Source organism: Cryptomeria japonica, unplaced genomic scaffold (genome assembly GCF_030272615.1).
Source record: "Cryptomeria japonica unplaced genomic scaffold, Sugi_1.0 HiC_scaffold_380, whole genome shotgun sequence".
Lineage (NCBI taxonomy): Eukaryota > Viridiplantae > Streptophyta > Pinopsida > Cupressales > Cupressaceae > Cryptomeria > Cryptomeria japonica.
This window is the reverse complement of record NW_026729201.1, coordinates 40,552-65,782: the sequence shown is the minus strand read 5'-3', so window position 1 is coordinate 65,782 and position 25,231 is coordinate 40,552. Positions and strand designations below refer to the sequence as shown.

Here is a 25,231-nt window from a genome sequence, read left to right as displayed (position 1 = left end):
CTTGTCTGTTATCAGATATATGCATATGTTTTATCGTTGTTTTATGGTTGTAGGATCTTGCGGGTACCATACATCAACTCCACCTAGCTTCACAGGTCTAAGCATGTCTTTAATTCCAATGGTTTATGTGGTTCAGAGATGACATGAGTTCCTTTCATATACTCTAGGTCTAAGATGTGCACCAAGTGTCGTAAGCATCTTGGCGTAATTCTCCACATCAGTTAGTGAGTTTGATCTTTTCATTATTGTGAGTATGTTTAGAGATGGTTGATTTATTTGATAATGTTTAGATTAATTATGAGATCCTTGATGTGTGATTTTATAATTAATAATGCTCATTTTAATGTATTTAATTTATTCGCCTTGAGTATTTATTTATTTATTTGCCTATGGTTCAATAGTTCATTTGATATTTAATATTTATTTAGCTCTTTATTTCATTTATGATATTTTGTGCTACATGTGGTGGCTTGCACCATTTGCCAAGATGTCTACATTTGGATAGCACACATGAAATTAGTAAGAAACTATTATCTTTTGGAAAGTAAAAGATAGTGACATATGGGATTAAAGATGGAAAAGAATTGAAGAGATGTGAGTTAGTGAAAAATGATATATGTGTAGCTGATTTTATGAGAATGTTTAAAGAGAAACTAGTTTATGAGTACATAATGCATACACATGGAGCTCGGTGGTTAGATGAACAATTCAAGTTATGCAAGGACACATTTTCTCTTGGTACCATTGTCTCTATAGTTGATTTTGCCAAAAATTAAACACTACAACCTCAAAATGAAGTGCAGTCTATGTATTACCATTCTACACAAGTTTCTATTTTTGTACACATAGTAGTCATGCATGCAAATGATAGCACAGAGGGGATAGAAAGGTTGTAAGAGAGTATCACTTCTACATAAGTGATGATTTTACACATTCGTCAAAGTTTGTGCAAGGATGCTTTAAATTTTTCTATGATAGTTTAAGGGAAAGGAACATATGATACAAGCAACACATAACATGGTCAGATAATTGCAACTTGCAATTAAAAAATGCAACAATGTTCTATTGGTTGAGTAGTATGCATGTGAAAAGTGGTGTACAACATATTTGGAATTACATTGAGGGTGGACATGGAAAGGGAGAGCATGATGGTGCAGGAGCATGCATAAAAAGAGCCCTAGCTAGAGAAGAATTGAAGTACAAAGGTGGTGCTGAGTTGACAGATGCAACAACAATTGTGCGATGGTGTAACTCTACAATGGGACTAGGTAATGCAAGTACATCAATGGTTCATAGATATTTTTGGTTGATAACTGAATCTGATATTGAAAACTATCAAGATTGTTGTACAGTTGCAAGATCCAGTGACATGCACTCATTTCGAAGTTCAAATGCGAGTTCACCGGTAATTTATACTAGACAAATTATATGTTTTTGCTCTTCATGTATGTATTTTTTGTGGGAAGAATGTGAATCACAAGAGTGGGTTGACAAATGGTCTTGTAGACTGTTGCTTCCCATTGATACCTATCAAATTCCCAGAGCACTATAGTTGAACCAGATGGAAGCATCCATTGATTTCGATCATGTATTCGACCTAGTTGAACCAAGTGATTTTTTGGGTAAATTTTATTGTAGGAAATTTTTTTGGCTCATTTTGTTACATCAAACATTATTTTTGGGATCCTTTCCCTCCCCTGCATCATGCTCTGGAAGTTCTTGAAGTATCCCCAAAGTGCAGTTCTCTAGGTTTTGCTATCTCCAATGCTATATAAAAGATCTCTAATCTGGACTTCCATCGGTCTATTACTAGCCCATTGAACATTACCAATACCCAAAATCTCATTCATGAAATAGAAGAATAAACATAAGATCAAGGTGCCATATTTGAATGTATTCTTCTTGTCCTTCTTAATACTAGTCAAAATTTTCATAAGCTATCCCCAGAGTAGCTCACACATATCATACTCCTTGTTTTACTTCACCATCTACTATGCAACATAAATAGCAATATCAGATATCGAATTCTCCCGACTGGAGTGGTATACCTTGTATTCGATAACCATAGAAGCAAACTTTACATCTAGCTCAATAATATCATTGATTGCCATAGCCCTTTTTTCAAATTTGGAACCAATTGCATCAGTAACCATTTGATTCTTCATAGATAGGAGTGTAGGCAATCCACCAAATGAGCTTAGACCAATTACAATCCTAATTGCATCCTTAGTGATCTTAAATGACTGGTTCAACCACATGAATTCATCATGAATTTTGCTTAACACATATCGGACCCACTCATTCTTATCAAACACTGGAAACCTAACAACCTATGCAAATTATTTTCCTTCAAAACCTTGAATTCTGGTTTGGCCTTGAGATCCTCTCCTAATATATGTTTGGTGTACAGATTCAAGAATTGGGATCCTCCTAACTCCTCAAGATTTGAATGAATGTATGTCCTAATATCTTTGACATGAAGAACACCATATGAAATGGATAAAAATGCACTTAGTGGATCATCTTCTACAAATTTGAAAGGGTTCTTTTTTAATTTTGGGTGGGATCTCTCAGTGGTATCAACTACCAAAGGTGTATCCATTTGCAGAGATTTCAATTTTACAAGCTTCTCAAAAAAATACCTTACTTTGCCAGATTAGGGTTTCATATATAATTGCCTTCACACTTAGATCACACAGAAATATTCTTGCAAAACTCACTCCTCTTTTTATCAGAATGCAAAGTGACAAATGAGAACTAAAAGTTATCTTTTATCATTCACATATCTAACTTTTTGGTGTAATAAATATGCTTGCCCTAAACATTTCGGATGCCCTATTTTCATAGATTACTCCACAAAAATTCTCCTGCGGTGTGGATCTTCAATATTGCTCAATTCCTTTCAGAGATCCTTCCAAAACATCTACAATACCAAAATACAACTTCTGACAATCTGTCACATTCTAGCACCAACTCTAGCAGGGGAGAATACGATCTTCTAGAAAACTCCCCCTAGGCCAATAGACTTAAATCAATTCCCGAAAGAATTTCTAGCACCAAATTTAGGTGTAGATCCATTTTATACATCAGAATCACTCTTTCTTTACCCATTTCTTTTTCATTTGATTCCTAATCTCATCCACTTTCTCTTTACCTTTATCATCTGTCTACACACTCTTGTCCTTGTTTGTCGGACCCTTCCTGTTGACATTCTTGCTTCTACAAAATCTTGCAATGTGATTGGATTTGTTGCAATTATAGAAGACAACATTTCCTTATCCAAATATGTAATTCCCTTTATTTCCTCTTGATCTACACTGATTAGCAATGTGGTCAAATCTATTGCATGCATAACATCGAACATTCCTTCTATTTGAAAAGTTATTCGACATACTTCTGCATTCACTTGATTTATTCCCACACTTGTACCAATTGAAACACTGACTAAAGAATGATGGACCATTTTGATTCATTCTACTTTTGTATTGACTAGCTTTATGACCAAATTTACTGCAAATAAAACAATTGCCATTGAACTTTTGAGCATTAGGTTTTCTTACCAGAGACCTTTTAGCTTTATTCTTCTAATGTTCTGACTTAGGATTGCTTTGATAAGATCTAGAGCTTTCACCTTTCTCTAATCCAAGACCTCATTTGTCACCTTCACTCTTCTAACTCTACAACAACACATCAAGTTTTGTTGAGATAATCTTAAACTTTTCCTTGTACTCATTTGCAGTAGCAAGTTCATCTATAAGAATGACAATTTTCCTTTCAAGCTCTTCCTCATTGTTTTTGGATTGATGTAGTTCAAGCTTCAACTGGTCGATTTCATAATTAAGTCCGCAACATTCATTAGATCTATCTTTTATGGATTGATTAATATTCTCTTCTTTCTTCTTCCTTCCCTCAATCTCCTTGGTCAACCCCATCACTATAAATTCCATCTCATGCTTTAGGACAACATTGTCTTTTGCAAGCTTCTCACATTCTTTTGTCTTCTCCTTCAAGGCTTCATTAAAGTGATCATCATCTATGCTTTGGCTTTCTTTCTGCTTTAGCTGATCACATAGTTCCCTTTTCTTCTCCCTTGACTTATCTAGTTTCTCTTTTAATGACTGAATGAAATTCTCAACATCCTTAAGATTCACTTTCAATTTATGGACTTTAGCTATGGATTGATCAAGATCATAAAGTGCAACTAGAAGTTGTTGTTGAAGACCACTTAAATACATTGAATCACCTTCCCGGATCCTCCTCAAGCTGTTAGACTTATTCCGAGGAACTAGGCTCTGATACCAATTGTTGGAATCAAGGAACACTGAGAGGGCGACTGAATCAGTATTCTACAAACTTTAACTTTATTAATTAGTTCATTCAACCACCTAATACATTGAACCAAAAGAAAGATGCAAGAACACAAATCAATCAACCACAGTGCCATAACACAAAGATTTTTTACATGAAAAACCCGACTAAGGGAAAAACCACGATGGGGATGAGACCCACAAGATGAGTATACTCAAATATAAAGTTTTACAATGAGAATGCACATGCATTCAGGCACAATACCTAGAGCTCACCGCTCAAGAAAGAGAGGCTCACTGCCTACAAATGAATTACAACATATTACTGAAGTATATGAACTAAATAATAGCATCTACAAATGCCTAATTATAGTTTCGATTAAGCATATTTTATAAACATTTCCATATTATTCCTTACACTGCTCTGATCTAGTGTTCTACAATAATCTAGAGCACAAATCTCTAACATGCGCACAATCGATCACCAACACCTTTTGCATACCCATCGATATCCAAAACGATCACAATAATTGATCTATTATATCTGCAACAAGAAATTAATTCAATTGCATGTCGGCTTCAAGAAAAATTAACATATAATAAAACATGTACACATTGTTGACCAAATCTAATCTCAAATACCAATGCAGACCAATAAAACCGATCACACGTTACCAAAACTACCAGACAAAACACTTGGACCACAAAATTAATTACCAAAATCATTCTGCACAATCTGCATAAGGATTATTCATGCAAGTTGGTTGTTCTTCACTACTAAGCCAAAAGACCAAGACACAAAGGCTTCTAACACGCACAACAATTATCACCAGAGGCTCAAACTCTAGAATAAGGTAATCCAGACATCCAAAAACCTTCCTTGAAATCTGCAACACAACCCGAAAAGAAATACCGATCAAAATACTGAACTCTATCGGATGCTCTATTCTAAGCTTGTGGAACTTGAACCAGTATTCAATCTGACTTCCAGTATGAGCAAATCACACATTGTGGATGGGCTTACTGACTTGGGTTGCCATCAATGACAACACCGGATGACTTGTGCAGTGTCTCTTGCCGATAAGTACACCCCCTTTCCAAAGCATACAACATGGCTAGAGCTTTCATATAATTGTTTGTATAAAAGATCCTTTGTAGATGGAAAAGAAAAGTTGCACATCCCCAACATTATCCCTACCAATACTGCCAACCCCAACATGAATAGGATTCCCCCTAGAGGATCCATTAGTGTGAATTTTCAAAACCCCCTAGGGAGGTGGATGTCGTCGACCAACCCTATTAATCTTTCTAGCCAACTTTGTACCTTTGGTCCTTCTGGAAAAATCACAGGCATCTCCCTGACCTTGAAAACTAAAACAACTAAAAACAAGAGCATCTGCAAGGTCCACAACAACTAAAAAAATCACACTTAGCTAAAACTGTTTCCAGAATTGTAAGCGTAATTTTCCTCCACAAATATTGGACACTCAACTTTGCCTCTTGAAAAATTCGATGATTCCTTTCCAACCAAATATTCCAAAAAATGAAAGAGGGCCCAATAACATAATATATATCTTCAATTTATTAATTATTAATATAATTATCTTTATATTAAAAAATTAATAGAAATAACATATAACTTAATTAAAAATTTATAGATTTTTATTATAATTAAACAAAGTAGCCTATCACATATATAAACTAAAATCATAAATGAATAATTGAAAGAGCATTTACAAAAATAAAAATTTACTACATATTTATTTCCCTAAACAAATTACAGACAAAATAAATGAAAAACAAATAAAAAAATTAGCAGTAGTCCCACCTTGAAATTTACTCGAAGTTCGAAATAATAAAATATTCATTAATTCACCCACATTAGAAGTGAAAACTAGAAAACCAAAACCAATAGAAAGGAAAATAGAGAGGATTTTTTTTTTTTCTCAGTAAGTGTTAGACAACTACTATAATGTTTATATTGTAGTCATGCTGACCTGATTTCTCTTCTTTCATTTTCTGCATTTCGATTTAAACTACTCATTATTATTTTATTAATCTTGTACCCTGCTTTGATCAATAAAAAAATCAAAGAGAGGATGAAAAACGACGAAAGCCTGAGTTAAAACCAGGTCAAAAGCGATTAACGGAGGATATGTCTCCAATTGTCTTGCACTGCTTTTCTTTCATTTTTAGCTGTGGGTTTCAACAATTAGATTGTCCATCTCATATAAGATACACCTTTGATGTAATAATTTTTAATACATTTTATAAAACTTGTAACATTTATATTGAGAGGGAATACTAATATTTTCTTATTGTTTACTTACATTAAAAGGTGTTGCCTTTATGAGAGTGAGCAACTTACTTGAATGATCAATAACACAAAGTTTAGAAAGCATGCAAGATGATGTTATGCATCACCATCTTACGCATAGATTTTTTTCTCAATCATCGATTTTTATTTTTGTTTGGTAAGCTTATCTTTATTTAAATGCTTCTTGCATGCAACCTTATTGGAAGTGGCAAGGTAAGCACAAAAAACCTTTAGCCTTTGATAGTTTGTCTCTTCTTGAAATCGCATTCTTTTAAAAACCACAATGCATGAATATGCTCCACTTAGTCCCTTTTCACTTCAATACCTAGCTACTAACTTAACCAAATAACCAAACATCCACAATGAAAAAACTCTAACACTTCTACTATCTAATTATTTTCACCAAACCTTGACAAATTTTATTTATGATTAATATTTATTTACATATTTATCATAGATATTAAATTTCTAATAGATTATTATATAGTCCGCTTTTGTAAAGTTGTCAACAAAATAGATGCATGTTTATGTTGATGGCGGAAGCTCTCCAAAACAGACCTTTCTTATAGTGTGATGGCGACGTGCTAGTCAATCCAATCGTTTATTACAAAATCGACAGTGTAAAACATGTGTGAGTCAATCTGTACTACCGTTTTGAAACCAAAATAGACATATCCGTTGTTGATAGAATGGTGTACCCTTGGACCTATCAGAAGAGATGTATCGTGTGATCAGAAGAGAGGCAGAAATGAGAGAAATAACGGTAGAAAAAACTCCAAATTGACGGTAGAAAAAACTCCAAATTGACGGTAGTCCAGGTCAAAAGAATACCAATCGATGTTTTTGACCGTGCAAGACTTAGAGCGCCAAAATTTGTCCGGCTTTTGCGACGAGTTCAAAAGACCCGTGATTCCCTTAATTTTCTCTCTTCAATTATTTTGCAGGCTACGACCACCGACATTAAAATTGAGTGGACGTTTTTAGAATTTAGTGAGATTTCTCTTTCCTAGAAGTTTCCACCTTGCTAATCCTCTTGTATTTTATCCACCGTGCCAAAAGCACCTCTTAGGGGGGTTCCACATTTTTCTGTCTTTGAATGGTTATGACGACTAGCATTAAAACTGAATGGACGTGTTTGTCGTGCATAAGAATTTAATGGCCTCCTCGAAGTGACCCATCTCTTTCGGAGGAGTTTCCACTTTTGCATTTCTCTTTTATTTTCTTAAGAGTGGAGGGAATAAAGCACATACTTTCATTGCATCCCCTTTCTAAGTTGTTATGTTGTCTCGTCCACCTTGTGTCTCATAAATGGGCAAACTTCCTAACTTTCTTTAAACAAATAGTTTAATATCAAAAGTTAATTTCGGTACAGAGAAATATGAGAAACGTTTATTTTTTATTTATTTTTTGTTTACGTGATGTGTAAAATTATAATTAAGATTCAATTCTCTCAAAAGTGAGGTTGAACCAAGTTTGATCTTAAGAGATTTTGAGCCCCTACTTGTGGTAGCTTAGGCAAATGACAACTTTTAGTTTAGAAATATAATCTACTATATAGATGTAGGGCTATTTATATTTATGTAATCCAATAGTCGAACCACTTCGAAAAAACTCTTAATAGACTCATTTCATGTTTTACTTAGCTTATTAAGTCAATATTTTGAAATATATCAAACCTGATATAAATTGTAACAAATGATAAAGGTAATTTTGCTAATAGATCATTCTTATATGGTAAAAGGGATCTAGGGTGTTGCGAGAGAGGAAGTCATGCAATTTTGTGAGTCTTTCAAAATCAAGAATAACATTTGGAAAAGGGGATCAACTAAGAAAGATTTGTGCGAGGATTTATTTTAGGTATAAATTTTTTATTATAATTAGATCTATTAAAATATTATAATATATTCTGTTTTTATCAAAGTGGTCAACAAAATAGATGCATGTTTATCTTAAAGCCAAACTTGTCCTTTCGTTTTTGTTTTTTCTGTTGTTGATGGAATGGTGTAGGGAAGTGGTGTATCGTAGAAATTACTCCAAAATTGAGTGGAAGTGTTTGCCGTGCAATTGTGACATAGTAGAATTTAGTGACCTCCTTGAAGTTTCCACTTTGCAATTTCTCTTGTATTTATGTATTTCTAGGAGGTTCGTGATGTACGAAATCAAGGTAAAAGTCTACAGAGAAACTATATAGAGAAAATATGTCGCTCACTTTGTTGGTATATGAAATCCACGTGAAACCCTCTCATTCTAATAAAAATTAAATTCTTTGAGTCCAAGGAATACTGAACAGATTCTCATTGCATCACCTCCCAAATTTATTTTATCATCATTTTTTAAAATATTTTATTTATTTACTTTAATACTAAAAATCAATTTAGTTAGTAAAAAAATTTAAGTTGTATTCAAACTTAAATTGTTTCTTTCAAGAGTTTTTGTTTTGAAAGACATCATTTTACACATTCTTTTTATTAATAATATATGTATTTTCTAATAAAAGAAATTAGTTAAGAAAACAAGATAATATTTATCATTTTTCGTTTAAATAATACATAAAATTGCTATTAGTTGTTTAATCATTGAAGTGAATGATGTTTAAATGGAATAAATCGTTATATAGAATAGTAAAGAAGATTAAGCTAAGCAAATAAACAACACCAATAAAAAATGAGTCAAATCTGAAGAAGTAAACAACAAATAAACTCACTTGTTTTGTTTGCACTAGCAACATGTAGAAGTATTGTGGGTGTCCACATATTAATTGTCGATCCCGTATTGTGGTCTTGATAGTGATATAGGGTCTCAAATAACTAAACCATACAAGGCATATATTCATTTCAAATAGCTTACTCATGTCAAATAATTTTTAATAATGAAAGGGTTGTAGTTAGTTGTTAATGAAATAGGGGAGAGGGTCCAGAAGTTGTGTACCCTAACTTCGCGCTTCTCAAAATTCTATGTGGAAATTTCAAATCACTCCCAATTTTTTACAACAACTTACTTGGCAAGTCCCTTGCTTATAACCAAGATTTTAGAGCCACATCATCAAATATGATACCACATCAACATGCTTTTTGCCAAGGTGTCCAAAACAACCCCCCCAAAAAGTAAGACCAATAGTCGTGGAAAAGGGGCCCCAATACTTGTGTAGTTGATGTGGTATCACATGATTGGTTGGTTTTTACAACTAATGGTACATTTTATTCAGTTATTGGTAGTCATCATCAACAATAACAACTTTAAAGTCACAACTATTGTTCCAATGTTGTAAAAAAAATTGGACATTAAATCAACAAGTATGGATATCAAATCAACAAGTATGTGTATTAAATCAAAAAATTCTATCAGAACAATTGGAACATGCTCAACTATTGGGTCCTATCCACTTAAAATCTAAATTATACCATCCACCAAAATTTAAAATGGAAACTTTTAAAACCATTTTAAATCTAATCTAATCTAATCTTTTATTATTTTTTTTTTTCAAATATCAATCTACAAAAGAACCCGTGCTACCTTAAGGGTGAGCATACCATTCAGACACCAAAGGAATGCAAAAAATTAAGACATGGACAAGATTTACCTCTCATTTCAATTTTGCTAAAATCAAGATTTCTTCAATTTTATCTAAAAAGATGAAGTGGAGTCCCAAACACATAAAATATGGTGCTAAATATAAATATCTCTAATAAAAGAATAGGTGTGCACTACATGAAATGAATAAAAGTAGGTGTTGGTTCTTCAAGTGCTACCAATTACAATATACCCTATTAGGTAGGTTTCAATAAAAAGATTCCCTACCACTGCAATCAATGCCTACGAGACTTGTTGCCCCCCCCCCAAAAAAAAAACAAAAACAAAAAACAAACCCTTAGTCACTAATAAGGTCAAGGGTCTAAGAACCTTACAAAAACATCTCTTATTAGCCATGATGCCCATTGTTGAAATTTGGTGTAGGAATAATATGCTACCGATAATTTATATACTAAAAAACTAGAAATATGGCACTATTTTTTTAACCATCATACTTACTATAGAGCAAAAATGACAATAATGATCTTGTAGGATATATGAATCAATATAGTTGTAAAGATCTATATGATTATATGTGTTTTTAGTCCTTGAATTTGGAGCCATTAGAAAAAAAAATGCCTCAAAATAATTAAAGTTTGATTTCAATAGTTAATCAAGTAGGGTTTGGGGCATTTTGAGTGAAATGGTGTATATTCTACTATAAAGTGTATTGTTTTAATGTTGAACATCAGATCTAGATTAAAAAAAATAAAAAATTTAAAACTTTGATATTATGTTGGAGATTATGATCAAAACCCATAGCTCCTAGATATCACCTACAACCAAAACACTCATCACATAAGAAAGAAAAATAAATTAATATTCTATCAAACACTAATAATTCTATTAAATGTACTGATAAATAATTGATTACAATATACAACGAATTAACATTAATAAAAGTTAAAGAGTATCTAATAGAAACCATCTATGAGGAAATTGTTAGTCATTCAAGGACTCAACCAAAATCAAAATAACCTTCTACAAAAGATAAAAGAAAGAGGGTAAATTTCTAATCATGGATGCAAATATAACATATCAAAATGTTCAATGAATTAGCCTATGAAATACCAAAATATACATATGAGACATTTCTTATATAGTCAAGGTTGAGATGTAGGACTAACTAAGATGATGACAAGTGTCTTCATTTCCTGTCATGTGATAACTAGGGGATAAGATCACATTTATGCAAGAGACTCATAGAGAGATTCCAAACTTGTTAAGTAAACTTAACTTGTGAACATGTGTGAAAATATCCTAGCTAGAAATTAGTTAGATAATGTACCTTGTTTGCACAAGAAAGGGAAAAAGTAGATAAAAAATACCCTTGTTCACACCAAGATGCCCTTAAGTGCAACTTAGGGAAATTGATGAACAAATACAAAGATGCAAAGATGGATCCTAACTTCTAAACCATTTTAGGTACTCATGTGCAAATGTAATCTCTCACAAATTAAGGAAAGGATAAAATCTAATGGGACAAAACTACTCCCTAAGGATAGAAAGAATGAGAACAATTCTCCCTAGAAGATGAAATAGAAAAAAACCTCATGTGAGAAAAAAATTCCTCCATAAGAGAGAATAAGAGATACCCTGAAGCCCCACCTCAATATAGGATCTATACCAATGGTATATGTTCAAATTTGGATGTAGAAGATGGTCCATGATTGTCAAACAACATTCCTCCCCTTAGGAAGAAAATAAAAATAAAAGATGTATGCATGATGTCTTTCCCTTTCTAAAAGAGTATATATTTAAAGAAAGATGTATGAAGTCTCTAAAAATTGAAATTAATGCAATCTAAGGATCTCAAAGGTCCATTTGTAATAATGAAACATGAATAGGCTCAACTACAGTCTTGAAAGGAGAGTTGAGATGTGATTCCTTGAACATTCTCTAGACAATTTTAGCTCCTAGAGCCTTATTTTGGAGTTTTCACCTTCTAATCCCAACCCCTCCAAACTCCTTAGACTAGAAAACCATCTCCCACGAAATTAGTTCTAATTTTTCATTGTTTGAATTTTCCTAATAGAAAGAATTCCTCATTTCTTGATTTATCTTTTGATTGGATTCAACAAAAATAAAGAAACAAGACATTAAATATATCAATATAGCTAAAATAACCTCCTTTAACATCTCTATTCTCCTTTTCCAATATAGCCACCATCCTCTCCATGAAGCTACTCAATTAGAAATTCTTTCAAAAATTGACTCACATAGCTCATTCATTCTAATACCTTTGTCTAATGGCATCCCAAGCTATGTGCATGGTAGTTGTCCCTTCTTGAAACCCAACAACCTAATAATTTTTTTCTCCTTACTTTCTAAAGTGAAAAGGAATAATATTGTGTATTTGTTTGTTCCCACTTCCTATCCTAAAGCCTTTGAATACAAGTTTAGAATTTCTTTAGTATGCCTTGCTTCTTGCCTCTTGGTTTTCCCAAAGAGTAAAGTGTCATCAACAAATTGTTGATGTGGCATGGGTGGTAAGTTGCTAGTAACCTTGATGCATTCAATTCTACCCCTTGACACTACTTTGTTGAAGGATCTACCCAAATCCTTTGCTATGATAATAAACAAGAAAAGAGAAAGTAGATCCTCCTATCCAATACCTATCAAAAGATCAAAGAACTGTTTGGAGACCCATTTATCAAGATTGGGTATCAAGGGCTTGCTCTCTAGTTAAAAATACAATCAAGACAAGTTCTACAGAAGCCAATAAATTCCATAAATTTCAAGAGCAATCTCCAATCCACCTAATCATAAGCCCTTTTTATGTCTAATTTTATCAGCATTCCTAGAGTTCTTGATTTTTGGATAGAATGTAAGACTTTATTTGTAATGATGACCCCATCTAAAATTGATCTACCAAACAAAAACCTAGTTTTTTGCTCTGAAATAATATTGAGTGGGATCTTTTAAGTCTATTTGCTATAGTTTTTGCTAGTATACTCTAGCTAATTGATCCTAGTAAATCTATACTTCAGGCCCTCCTAAGCACCATATCTATTGATGTGGATGTGAAATTCACCTCAACTTAATAGATTCTCACCTAAAGGTGAGTCTAGTTTCTTGGAAGATTAAAAGAAAGATTAATCTCAAGGCTTCGTACATCAGTTATTGACCTTGCGATATTCACTCAGGGTTCACATATCAACTGTTTTCACAAAGGGCTTCCTATTGTTTTACTAGAACTCATCCAACCTCATATATTCAGATGTATTCTCTCAGGCTTATTCAAATCACTTTATCTCTTAGTAAACAGAAAGAAAGAAACAATGCTAAAGTAAAAAAAATTCCTACTTATTTCCAATTTTACAATTAAATGCTTTCTTGAAACAACTAAAATTCAGAAGATATAGATTTTACAAGCAACCAAAATAAATTCATAATTATTTGCAAAACTGTGCATGCTAATGGCTTTGTCTAATAGCTTTGGCCTTTTGATTTTATAGCTTGTCCTTTCATCGTTATCTTTTGTTGTATGGTTGTGGGTTGGTTGTTGGTGTGATATTTTGCCAAGATCAAGGGCACAATGAAAAGTATAAAAGAGAGACAAAAGAATGACAAGAATAAACTATATTCTCATCAATATGCAAATGATCAACTGGATTCACACAATCATGACTTGTGGCTCAATGAGAAACAAGGGTAGGTAAGAAATACTAGGGGTAGGTAGGAGAAATAATATAATATTCCACAAGAGGTGGATGACCCATCGAATGTGGAGTGTAATAGCAAAATAAGACCACAAAAGGTGGAATTTCTCCTACAAGCTATATCCCTATGTGCACACTTCCCTAAGTGTCTCAAATCCAAACTACGAAGAGATGCATTATCCTAAGTTAACTTGAGTAAAGTGTACTAATATCCATAATGAATATTTATTTACACCAACAACCCCCCTTAAGTGTGACTTAGGGGAATGAAGACTCAAGTCAACAATGCAAGATGGGTCCTGGATACTAGGCCATGATAGGTACCCATGTACAAAATGAAAATGCAAGCAAAACTATGCAATGCAATCTCTCACAAATGAAGAAAGGGAGAAAAATTAGTGGGAAAAAACTCACCCCAAAAGAGAGATGAATGTAAAAAAGACTCTCAAAGAATAACGACAAAACCTCAAAGAGGAAAAAGTCCCCCCCATAATAGAGGAAGGAGAAGTCAGCTGACCCCCCCTAATGAGACATCTCGCACCCCCAAGAGAGCTCACAACTGCTAGAACTTACTCTCGGTGAAAGGTTTCGTGAATATGTCTACAACCTGCTCTGCTATAGGACAATACTACAAGCCAATGGCATGCTCCTAAATTAGCTCTCGGATATAATGCATATGGATCTCGATTTGTTTGGTACACTAGTGCTAGACCGGGTTCTTCAAGATTGCAATGGCACTCTGATTGTCGCAATGTAGAACTCTCGATCGTGGAGTGGTGCACCCAAATTTTGTGAGAATCCGCTGAAGCCAAATGGTCTCAATTGCTGCGTTAATAGCTCCTCGATACTCAGCCTCAGTTGAAGAGAGAGAAATAACATCCTACTTCTTTCTCTACTAACAAATGGGGCCCGAACCAAGGTGGAAACTATAACCTGAAGTAGACTTATGATCATCAAGATCACCAGCCCAATCGAAGTCTGTGTAACCAACTAAGCAAAATCCTGTGCCTGCTGCACAGTGAATCCCATAGTGATGTGTACCCTGGATGTAATGAAGGATGTGTTTGGTGACTTTCCAATGAAGCTCATGTGGTTCTTGCATGAAGCAGGAAACCATGCCAACTACAAATGAAATATCAGGGCGTGTGTGAGTCAAGTAAATGAGACTACCCACAAGCTGATGATACAATGTGGCATCAACTGGTGGAGAAGAACACTAAGCCTCAAGCTTGACTCCTGAAATAAAGGGAGTCGGGGTAGGCTTACAATCAACCATATGAAAGTGCACAAGTAGATCAAGAGCATACTTGGGTTGTGATAGTGTAATCTAGGAAGGTGACTGTGAAATCTCTATCCTGAGAAAATAGTGCAAAAGACCCAAGTCAGAAATAGAAAATCTGTCATGCAAAGCAGATTTGACCCTGCTAATGATAGATGTAGTGCTCCCTGTAATGATCAAATCATCAACATAGAGTACAAGTATCAAGTGAGAGTCATCCCGATGCAAAATGTAGACATTCGAATTAGAATGACACCTGGTGAACCCTGCTGAGAGAACAAAGGAATCCATCTTGGCGTACCAAGCCCTGAGGGCCTGCTTGAGGCCATAGATAGATTTCCTTAGTCTGCAAACCAAGGAAGTATCCTGGATGAAACCCTATGGTTGTTCCATATATATCTCCTCATCAAGATCACCATGAAGAAAAGAACTCTTCACATCCATCTGATGTACAGCCCAACCATGAGCTGTAGCAATAGCAAGTGTCAAGTGAATGGAGGTCATCTTGGCTACGAGCACAAAGGTCTCAGTATAGTCAACACCTAGAACCTGAGAGAAACCTTTCGCAACAAGCCGAGCCTTATACTTATCCACACTACCATCGTTTGCAAAATTGGTCTGATAGATCCACTTACATCAAATCATCTTTCTCCCCTTAGGGAGATGGACTAAATCCCATGTGTTGTTCTTCATCAAGGAACTATACTCTTCCTCGATAGCTTGGTCCCACTCAGGAACCCCTGATGCTTCCCGAAATGTTTGTGGATCAGAAGTGGTAGCAACGAATGCATGTGGAAGATCCTGATGTTGTGATCATGTCCTCCGTGTATCTGAAGGATCCCCAACAAGAGAACCTGCAAACTCAAGTGTCTGTTGAGCCCAACGAGGTCTAGGTGGAGGTGGAGAATGAGGCTCCTCAACTGCAAGTGGACCCTGCGGATGTGTAACCTTGCGAGTCAGAGTTGAAGGAGTCTCATCATCTGAATCACTAGCATCACTATCCACAATGGAGGAAGGTAGAGGAGGTAGAGAGGCTAAGCTAGGAGAGCTTTCCTCAAAGTGAACACTCCTCTCAATAAACACCTCATGTGTCTCAGGATCCATCAATCTATATGCCTTAGCACCCTTAGGATATCCAACAAGTATGCAAGGCCGACTCTGAGATTCCAATGCCTTGTGTTTCTACGAAGGTATGCGAGCCCATGCTAGACACCCAAAGACTCTAAAATGTCTCACAATCAATTTTCTACCAGCCCAAGCTTCAAAAGGAGTAATACCTTGCAAATATTTGTGAGGAACCTGATTCTGGATGTGTGTGGCACAACTGATAGCCTCTGCCCAAAAGGCAAGATCAAGAGAACGTGCATGTATCATACAACTAGCCATTCCTTTGAGAGTTCTATTCTTGCGTTCTGCAACTTTGTTTTGCTGTGGAGTGTAAGCAACATAATGCTGAAGATCAATCCACTCAAATGTACAAAAATTCTCAAGTCTCTTGTTCACATATTCCCTTCCATTATCTGTACGAAGAATCTTGACCACTTTCCCATATTGCTTCTCCACATGAGTCTTGAACGCCTAAAATCTATCAAATAATTCACTCTTATGAATGAGAAAGTAGACCCAAGTGAAGTGGGAGTAATCATCAATGAAGGTGAGGACATAGTGGGCCTTGCTAAATGAAGGTGCTGGAAATGGTCCTGCTACATCACTGTGAACAAGTTGAAGAACTTCCAAAGCTCTCCAAGCTTTCCCCTTATCAAACTTCTCCTCGGGATGCTTGCCCATGGAACAACCTGAATATACACCCTCTAAAAAACTGATTCGAGGTAGACCTGTGACCATGTCTTTAGTGCTAAGTTGCTAAAGATAGCAGTAGTTGAGGTGACCAAACCGCTCATGCCATAGCTTACTTTCTCAATTTTAATGAGTAAGCAAGGCCCTAGAAGGAGAACTTGGCACAAAGTGGGAGAATGAATAAAGCCTTGAGTTGTCATTGACTTGTCCCACTGCTACCAAGGCGTCATCATCAAGTTCCTTTACCACAATTGAATTAGATGTAAACTCAACCTTTTTCCCATTCCCATAGTGAGTGATTTGGTATATATAGAGAAGGTTGGTAGACAAGTTAGGAACATAAAGAACATTCTCAAATGTTCCATCATCCATGTCGACTGAACCTTTCCCTTCAACCTCTACTTGTGTATCATCACCTATGTAAATTTGAGGTACCTTAGATGGCTCCAATGAAGAAAACTGCTCCTCTGTAGAACCCATGTGATAAGAGGCACCCGAGTCAAGTATCCATTATTGTGAAGAACTTGTTGTAGCCACAAATGCTTTCCCTTTTCCCTTAGACTGTGAGGAAGAGGAAGGAGATGAATCCTTCTTTGTGTAGGTGGATGGCAAGTTGATGTTGTTTTTCTTAAGAAGATTTGTCAACTCATCAACTTGCTTGGTGTAGCATCGATGCTAATCATGACCATACTTCTTGCAATATGCACAAGCTGGTTTATCCTTCTTAGGTGGAGTCCTCTTTTTTGAAGAGGATGAAAAATTGCCTTGTAATGAAGAGGATGTTGCCCTTTTTCCTGTTGTGGTTTTGACTTAGATTTCTTCTTCTTCTTGTTGGAATCTTTGCATTGACTCCCTTGACTCCCTTGATTAGCCACCAAAGCCTTGGACTTTGAAGACTTGAGAAGCCCCATGTTCAACAACTTAGATTGTTCCAATATCAACATTTTTGTGAAAGCATCAAATGAAGGCATAATATAGGAACTCCCCACTGTCAAACGATGAGTTTGGAAGCTAGACACAAATGCTACATATTCTAGTGCAAGCTTGTCCAACAAGTTGAATATTAACTGAGCATCTTTTTTGTCAATTCCACAATCATTAAGCTTTGCTCTTAGCTCATTTGCTTTGGTGACATAATCTTGGATTGTATCAAAACTCTTGGGATCCAAATTGGTGAGCTCATTTTCAATCTTGTAACCTCTGATTTCATCAACTTGACCATACAATTTTTGAAACATATCCCAAGCCTCTTTGATTGTAGTACACTTCTCAATTTTGAAAAGTGAGGTCATCTGATACATACTTATGCAAAGTTCCAAGAGCCATGCAATTTTTAGTGAGCCATTCTAATCGAGCCTTAGGATCAGGCGGTGCTGCTATAGTTCCATCTATGTAATGTGTGAGATCTTTTTCCATTAATTTGCTCCATACTTTAATTTTTCATGATGCATAATTATGTGGAGTTAAAGGTGGAAATTTATGAGGACTCATTGCAAAAAAAATGAAAGAGCACAAGGAAAGAGAGGCACAATCACACAAGACACCCCCCCCCCCCCCAAATTCACTCAATCAAAGAACCCCCCCAAAAGTAATGTTTTGGCACTTTATACTTAGTGCGTGTACAATGGGCCACTTGCAAAAAATGGCAAAGTGGACTTCTGATTTCAACTTTACAACTGACTCAATAAGGCCAAAAGAGACTCAAACTAATAATGGAAGAGATCTAAACTAATATCCAAGCAATTTACAAGTACCAAATAGGCCAAATAAGACCAATATATTAAAGTACAATTTCCACTCAAAATACCTAAAATATGATCATAGATTATGAAAGTAGACAAAAAAATATGCACTTTAAAAAAAAAAGGCACCTGGAAAGGAGGTCGGATGAGCTCAAACGAAGCCTTTGAAGTTGCAAAATTGAGGATTGGACAAGTACAGCTGAGAGAATCCAAAAATTCTGAAAAACGTATACACCAAAATCAGAAAATAACCACACCACTGCGAAGAGAATGAACAAATTAGCCCAAATCAAAAAAAAATTGCACCCAAAAAGGAGCAAAATTGAGCAAGTTATGAGCCTCCAAAGTTGACCCAAAAATCCAAACTGCTCAACAGAAAGGGGTCTAATTTTTTTTTCAAAAAATGCTGACTGGGCGCTAACTGGGCAGCTGAATATGTTCTACTGACTGGGCACTGACTATGCGCTGCTAACTGGGCGTTGCTGACTCAGCAAAAGGTACAGACCTGCAAAAAAAATTATTTTCTTTTTTTTTTTCAAACAAAACTTTTTCAAAACTGGAAAAAAAAATTTCAGATTTTTTTTTTGTTTGAGATCCAAAAATTTCATACCGTACTACCCAAATTGGGCAAAAAATTCCTCCAACACCCAAAATTCGATTTTTGCCAAAATAGGTCGAGTTTATACTCAATTTTTATGGAAACGGCCTCTCGGATGCAATGGTGAGATTGAAAATGCTCTAATATGCCTCCAAAAGATGTTGTCTCTCAGATATGAAAATAGAAGTCTTCCAAGATGTCTCCAAAAACCAATCAATTGAAGGCCCAATGGCTCTGATACCAAGTGAGATTTTGCCAAGATCATGGGCACAACGAAAATTATAAAGGAGAGACAAAAGAATGACAAGAACAAACTGTACTCTCATCAACATGCAAATGATCAATTGGATTCACCAATACAATGAATATAGGCCTACTTATATAAGCAAGGCCATATGGATGTACGAGCACACAATCATGACATGTGGCTCAATGAGAAACAAGGGTAGGTAAAAAATACTAGAGGTAGGTAGGAGAAATAATATAATATTCCACAAGAGGTGGATGACCCACTGAATGTGGAGTGTAACAGCAAAATAAGACCACAAAAGGTGTAATTTCTCCTACAAGTTATATCCCTATGTGCACACTTCCCTAATTGTCTCAAATCCAAACTACGAAGAGATGCATTATCCTAAGTTAACTTAAGTAAAGTGTAATAATATCCATAATGAATATTTATTCACACCAACAGTTGGTTTCTTAAGTAATATATTTTTGTAGCATTCTTCTATGAGTGGGCTCCGATCCCCACAAAATATAATGCTTTTGGGTCCCTTCAAAACCTATTGTATGAGGTTTCAAGTCCCCCTCAAAACCTTTTGTTTCCTTAATTAAAATAAAAAATAAAAATATGGAACTCTATAGAGTTCTCTTGAAATTTGTAATTTGTGTTCCACTAACTTAAAACAGTTTCATAAAGGTAGGTTTATAGAAAATTCCACAATGATAGTGCCAAGGCGTTTAATCTCCTACAATTGGTGAATAAAGGTTTAGGTGGTGGATACTAGAGATAAGACAAATCATAACACAATTTCTATGGCAGATAGTGAAGATGAGGACAAATCATATTACAAACAATGAAGATAATATTATCTACCACTGGTGGTGAAGGAGGACCAATCTTTAGCAAACAACAGGAGAAATTATTATTTATTCCAACAAGAAAATGATCTAATCCTCTATGTTTTGTTATTTGAAAATATTTTAATTTATGTTATATTTGGAGTAGGTGGATCTTTTCTCTTGCTCCTTGTTTCCATGTATCATTCTCACTCATAGATGCAATGACCATGTAGAGGACATTATACAAGCTTGTTTGAGGGAAATTCTAATTAATATTCTTCCAGGTAATCCTTTGAGAGAGTGCATGAAAGGAATTCCAAGTGTAGAGCCTCTGAAGCCTTTTTGATTCTATATTAAGCTTTATCCCCTAACATGAAAAGAAACTTGAATAACATTCATTAAGTAAAAAAAAAAAACATCAGTTGGCTACACAAGTCAAATTGAAGAGACACAAATATTAGAAAAACACGATGATAATGTTTCCTTTGTGAATCATGCTCTGAATATGTGGAATAAGAGTAGGAGGCAAGGGGTAGGAAATCATTATCAAAATCAACCCCAAAAAAATAAATAAATTGTAATACTTTCAACCACAACCTATGGTGATTTACATCAAATCAACAAACCTTTTGCATAACCCTTTCCATTGTTAGAGATGATCAATTTTCTTAAATATTTTTGGCAAGAAGAAGGGATAGTTTTGAAGAACAAGAGTGATGAGAAATTATTTGATTAATAAGTAGGAGGTATTTTCCATAGCAAGTCAAACTATGGTATTGCTATAAGGGTTTGACTGTGTAGTTTTTGAGCCAAACTCATTGACCCATGTTTCATGAGGCATGGTTCACAAGAACCCATCTCTCATGAGAATGAATGGTCCACTTAGCACTCATTGCATCTAGGTGATGCTCACAGGGGTGAAGCATTGGGCCTTCCCAGGAGGTCACCCATCCCAGTACTACTCCAACTCAAGCACACTTAACCACAACGTTCCCTCCAAGGTTAAACCCACTTTGCTTGCAACCTCATTTTTACTACTCCAACTCAAGAGCGCTTAACCATTGAGTTCCCTCCAAGGACCACTACTCATGAAACATGGGTCAATGAGTTGACTAAAAAACTACACAGTTTAACCTTGATACCACTATCAAAATTCTTTGATGTTGAGAAAAATCCAATAAGGTATGTATCCCCACATAGAAAGGAGGATCAAAAGGGAATGGATGAATAAGTATTAATGGTAGAATAATCTATTTTAATTTGAAAAATTACTTGTCTACTATATTTCTACCAAGATCAAGAATGAAGCCTCAACAATTTTCTCTTTGAGCCTTCACATTTGGAGGCTGGCTACACCAAAGGATAGCATAATTTCCATCATCTCAAGTTAGCTTCTCACTCTTATATGGTGTCTTGATTCAGAAGCATTTTTGGTGTTTTGGTCTTATTTTCCCTTTCTTATCTTTCTTTGTCCGTGCTGACAAATTTGAGGAATTCTTGTATTGTGAAGATTGATTTTAGAGACAACTTCATGATTTGGTGTTGAGCTCAATGTGGATTATTGTCCAACAAGATTTTGAGATTATTACCAAGAATTATTCCCTTTCATAGTCAGAAGACAATGATGTCCATCTCTATTGTAGCCCAGTACAGATTGTTGTCAAATAATTCAAGACTTTGTGATTTAATAGTTTGGGATTGAGAACCCAAAAATTTAGCTTAAAGATAAACCCTTCTAAGGATCATGAGGTAGCTTGATGGATCATCACTTGATTCAAAATTGTTTCTTCAAGAAAATATTTTCTCAAAAATATGCATTCATTATATGTAATCAATGAGTTTTCTAATGTAATCATTAAGGGCGGGTCCCAAGGCAAGGTGAATTTTATGATTTCAAGGTCACTTTTGCAATAGCAATGTAATAATGGGGAGAATATTAGCATAATACATTATTGCATAGTGTTCTTTTGTTAGTGATAGTTATGTAAATTCAAGTACATTTTATTTCTTATTTATGTACTCATCATGTTTGTTTCCTCATGATTAATATCAATCATTTTGATCTAACAAAGGGGTGAAACCAAAGCTGGAGTGAGCAGCTAAATTACTGACAATCATGAACAACATCCTGTCCCTTGTGGTAAGCTTTGAGCTGATCTCACACATTATAAAAATAAAGAGAGATAGAACAAAGGCTATACAATCTAAAATAAGGAAGAGCTTAAACAAAATGTAGGATATAAGAATAGGACTCCCTCAATCCACTTTGACATTAGTCTCTAAATAAAAAATGCCTAGGACGATGAAGGAAGCAACACATGTTATGGTGGTCAACTATGTTGCCACCACTAGTTCTCCACGACTTCTCTTGCAATTTCAAACGATGTCTTGTCCTCACTATTCCTTGACTTTTTCATCACTTTCTTGCATACGTTGTGCACATCAAACACATGATCTTTGCTCTCTACCCTTACCAATAGATACTTTATAGGGTTTAGCATTTATGTTTATAATGGAGTGGATAGTTGATGGTATACGAGAGACAATGATCATGATTGTTAGTTGGGTGAGAGGACTTTTGAAAAAAGTTTAAATCTTAACCATGACATCGATAACCATGACTGATGTGACAAAACATGAAAATGGAAATGGAAATAAGACTTTGACTCATGTGGAATGTTAGATCTTAGAGTGTACTAGTTAAACCTAGCCAAAGAAAATGTCCTTCAAGATTTTTCTTGTCATTGATTACAAAATTTCCAAAGAACAAAGCATGCAAATTGAAAGAAAGTACTATATTTCCTTGCACACCTTATAGTAATGACTTATTTTGAACTTCAACTCCTTGCTTCTACACTTTAAAAATCAAGACCTCTAGTTCAATTTATAGACACTACTAAAAATATCTTCAAAAATCCCAATATTCTTTATCACCTATTTTCCTATCACCATCCTTTTCAACCAATAGAACCTACCTCGTTTTCTTATTGTCTAGTTATAGTCTTTTCTACTTAGCGGATAGCTATATTTGGCCTCCACTTATCATCCTTCTTGACACCAATTAAGAAATGTTTCTCTTACCGAGAAGAAGACAATACTAAAGTCTAAAGAAATTCCAAAAGAGCAATAATTAAATTGTATTTGAAAATTAATTAATAAATTCATTTTGAAATACCAATATATTGCATTTCTAAATCAATTATTCTATTTTAAATAGAAAGAGAGATTAGGGTTATGACAAGCAACCTCTTTAGCGGCAGTGAAAATCTTTTCTCATGCAACCTTTTTTGACAGCTTCTTCTCAAGCACATAGTAGACAAAACTTAATAGGAAGATGGCTCACAGCTCATCAACCCGCTCAATATTCACCTCAAATTCTCCAATACTACAACAACAAAAAAATTCACCTCACAAAGCAGTTCGTAAGGATAATTTTACCAAGCACAGCTTTCAAACTGTTCAAACAAGAATGAAGGGCTTTGATACAAAAATAGAATATGTTACTGCAAAATTAAAAGATATAAGACAGCAGAGAGAATAGAGACCAAAACAGCCAAAGAACTCGGTGGACTTGTACTCATCAAGTATGCATATTTATGCAAACAAAGAAACATCTACTTGCCTATAAACCTGCTAAACAGTTTGCTGTCAAACTGGTGAAGATTGACGGGATGTTTCAATACAAATTGAACGCCTCTCCGCTTATAGCGACACCTGGTGCAACTCTAATGTCACAATAGATAATATTTAATGATAGAAGTTTACAGGGTACACAAGCGTTTTATTCGGGTAGAAGAGGCCGAAGTGACGCTCCGTCTCATCCCCTCCTTTCATCTTCTCTTTTAAAAGAGCAATGATGAAAACCTCCATGCTTTTCCAAGGTCTCTTGGGCGTCCCTATGTTAGACAAAACACGTTTGATTAGATTATTGTTGTACATCTGGGCATTTTCCATGGTAGCAACATAAGCATTATCTCCAGTTCCATAAGACGGCCATCCACTTCCAGTAAAAGCAATTGGTATGTTCGTACATCCCAGGGCTTCCACGGCCGAATAGATGGTATCCACCATGGCGTCACCAAATAAAACACCACCTCCTCTTTCGCAGGCAAATTATTGTCTCGTATCAGGGAATTGCTAACAGCTACTTTGTTACAATCTGCACAAGTAGCCATAATTCAATATAAATGAATATAGAATAAACCACCCGTTCACACCATATTTAAGAATTTGTTACCTGCAGAGATTGAGTTGTAGAGTATGGTCATGCAAACACAAATAATCAGGAGAGTCCTCATGCTCAAGCCCCGCCACATTATGCCATATTTGTCATAGATATGTATAGTGGAACGAGGTTTTGTATAAATGAGAGCGATGCACCCTCGCCACAGATTAAGTCAGAGTCAAATTGAAAGTAACAGTCGGCGACCTCAGAGGTAGCCCTCAACCATGCAATTGGCAAAATCAAATGCCGTGGGCATGCGACCACGATAATGTCTGTTGGGGCACGTTATAAATAATGTAGTTGTATGTCTAATTTAGTTGGATTATTGGTGAATATGGTTGTGTGTCTTAAATATTATATTATATGTATTTTTAAAATTTAAAATTTCTAGAAGATATTTTATTTTTTATTCTATCAAGATGAATTGGAGCTTTTTTTATATCTTTTTGTTTTGTGATTTATAGATCATCATCATTTATTTATCTTCATGATATCAAAATCAAGTATCTCAATGAAAATTTTGAGCTCATCTAATTGTTCGTAAAAGTTGTGAATTCTATATTAAGTTGTGAAGAAATTATTTTCTAAATTAAAGAAATGAAGTATATGATATTTTTGTCACTTAATTTTAATCCTACAACATATGCAAAGAACAATGTGAGAATTTTT

At 35.0% G+C, this 25,231-nt stretch overlaps 2 protein-coding genes across 2 annotated transcripts; both read right to left on the bottom strand.

Moving 5' to 3' along the window:
- Positions 1 to 3,677: 3,677 nt before the first annotated feature.
- Positions 3,678 to 4,235, bottom strand: LOC131871232 (uncharacterized). The gene has a single exon (XM_059215934.1). It carries the CDS (start codon positions 4,233 to 4,235, stop codon positions 3,678 to 3,680), a length of 558 nt encoding a protein of 185 aa, XP_059071917.1.
- A 19,637-nt stretch (positions 4,236 to 23,872) lies between these two features.
- On the bottom strand, positions 23,873 to 24,705 carry LOC131068975 (uncharacterized). The gene is made up of 2 exons (XM_058004266.1): positions 24,575 to 24,705; positions 23,873 to 24,496 (listed from the first exon to the last, which is right to left on the bottom strand). Exons 1-2 carry the CDS (start codon positions 24,651 to 24,653, stop codon positions 24,258 to 24,260), a joined length of 318 nt encoding a protein of 105 aa, XP_057860249.1. The 5' UTR covers positions 24,654 to 24,705; the 3' UTR covers positions 23,873 to 24,257.
- Positions 24,706 to 25,231: the final 526 nt, after the last annotated feature.